This window comes from Egretta garzetta, unplaced genomic scaffold, assembly GCF_000687185.1.
Source record: "Egretta garzetta isolate BGI_Z169 unplaced genomic scaffold, ASM68718v1 scaffold425, whole genome shotgun sequence".
Taxonomy (NCBI): Eukaryota; Metazoa; Chordata; class Aves; order Pelecaniformes; family Ardeidae; genus Egretta; species Egretta garzetta.
Window position 1 is genome coordinate 4,178,162 of NW_009259796.1, and position 2,036 is coordinate 4,180,197.

Below are 2,036 nucleotides of genomic sequence, written 5' to 3' on the forward strand. Positions count from 1 at the left end.
GTGTGGAGTAAACAGGAGATAAAAGGCCTATGTCTGTGTGCATAGGAAGTCTCTAACAGCTTAGCTATCTTCAGTCCCTACAACTCCCTGTTATGGGACCCATCCTTGACGGTGATGGTGGCCACCACTATCAACAGCAGCAAACAACACTGGAGGTGGCAGTGCTTGCTTAGCAGGCCGTGAGCCACTTTTAAAGGGCTTAAGTACAATTAGTGGTACACACATCATTGTTTGGGAACCCTGCTGTAAATCAAAGCCAGTGAAAGCACTCAACTTTCTCTGAATTTGGACTAGTAGGGTTCCCATCGTATATCAGTATAAAAGGTATTTTTTTTCAGAGCTGGGAATTAGAATTAGACAGGCAATTTTCTGTTCATGTTCAGAAAAAAACAGCTTCATTACTCAGCCCTCCTCCATTTCTCACTCAAACCCTCCCTCTCAACTTTCTCTCTCATTTCATGTGATTCATTGCCTCTTTAATGAAGTCACAGAAACAGATGACAGTTCCTTGCACCGCAGCAAGGCCTACTTGGTGATATTCAGGAATAAATCCTTGCTTGACACTGAATTAATGCTCTACTCAACCCCTTTTGACTGCATATGATTGTCCAAGTGTCAAGAAAAAAACAAAACCAAACATGTTGCCAACCCCCTCTTTGCATATAGAGTTTATCTCCTCTGCGCTCAGCTCAATGACTGGCATGGGTTGCCCAGGCAGGTTGTGGAGCCTCCATCCTTGGAGATACTCAAAAGCCATCTGGACACAGTCCTGGGCAACCAGCATGAGCAGGGGGGTTGGCCCAGATGACCTCCAGAGGTCCCTTCCAACCTCAACCATCCTGCAATTCTGTAAATAAACCGTCCCACTGAAATCAAATGAGCCCTCGATGCGTGCTTTACTCAAGATTGCACTCTTTCTTCTTCTCCACCAAGTTACTTACCTGAAGCTATTTCCTGGGTCCTTGAAATTCAGGGCTTTCACAGAGAAGTTCAGGAGAGGCCGGGACAGCTTGGTAGCCAACATGTTTTCAATTAACACACTCTACCAACAGCAAGACTGTTCTCCCTTAGCTCTGCAATACAAGATAGCACCTCTGTTTTAGTTGCTCAGTTATTTTGTAAGTCATGCTGACTCCATGCATTTTAACAAGAAAATAAAGTCCAAAGGAACTCATCTTTCCCCCTTCCAGTCCCCCACACTGAGATAAAAAGCTCAACCTTCAACCACCTCAAGATGCTTTTAAATAAGGAAAAAGATTATAAGTAAACTGACAAGCAGGGAGGCGTTTAAAGAAAACATCAATTTCTCCTTCTTTAATGCATCTTTAACTGTATTTTCTGAAACAGGTAAAAATTAAGGTACTTTCATGGAATATATTATTTCAAGTGAGCTGTATGAAGTAATTTTAAACTAAAATATAACTTCAAGTCGCGGGTGATGTTACGTTACACGTTCCCAAAGCAATCCTTGGGCTTTACAGCTAGCACAGCCATGTGGTTAAAAATACATTTTTGTGTAATTAAGTAGCTGGTGATGCTGGACTCTGCGCAGGGAATCACCATTAAACTCGCTATTGGCTGAAAATGAGCTCCAGAACAAGAGTTGAGCGCGGAAAGTTCATTTCAATCATATTCATCTTGCATAAAATCAACCCAGCGCACAAAACCCCCACCCCACCCCCCCCGCTCATCGCACAGCCTCCTTTATTAAAGCAGAAAACCGGTATCTAATTGTTAGGGCTTATTCGTATCTCTGCCCAAGGCTGGGCTGCTGCTGCCGCAGCTTCAGGGCCTGCTGGGAAGCAGGCCTCGACTGAAAACCGGTGAAATGGCCACAAAAAGAGCAGTGGTGGGGCCCCGAGCTCGGGAGGGAGAGGTCTAGGCTCAGCAGGACTAGCTGGCTCCGATAACCCTCAGAAATCCGCGGCTTTCGATCAAATTCGAGAGCTCGGTTGCCGCCCACGCAGTTTTTTGTGAGGAATTTTGTAAGGAGGGGGTGAGGGGACGGGCCTGCGCCGGGGAGGCCCCGCCGGCCC

At 45.8% G+C, this 2,036-nt stretch overlaps 1 protein-coding gene across 1 annotated transcript in view; it reads right to left on the bottom strand.

Moving 5' to 3' along the window:
- Positions 1-1,096, bottom strand: part of BDH1 (3-hydroxybutyrate dehydrogenase 1) — a 15,090-nt gene extending 13,994 nt beyond the window's left edge. Inside the window, exon 1 of the mRNA XM_009639770.2 lies at positions 942-1,096. Coding sequence (XP_009638065.1) covers positions 942-1,024 — 83 coding nt within the window. The 5' untranslated portion in view covers positions 1,025-1,096. The remainder of the gene's footprint in view (positions 1-941) is intronic.
- Positions 1,097-2,036: the final 940 nt, after the last annotated feature.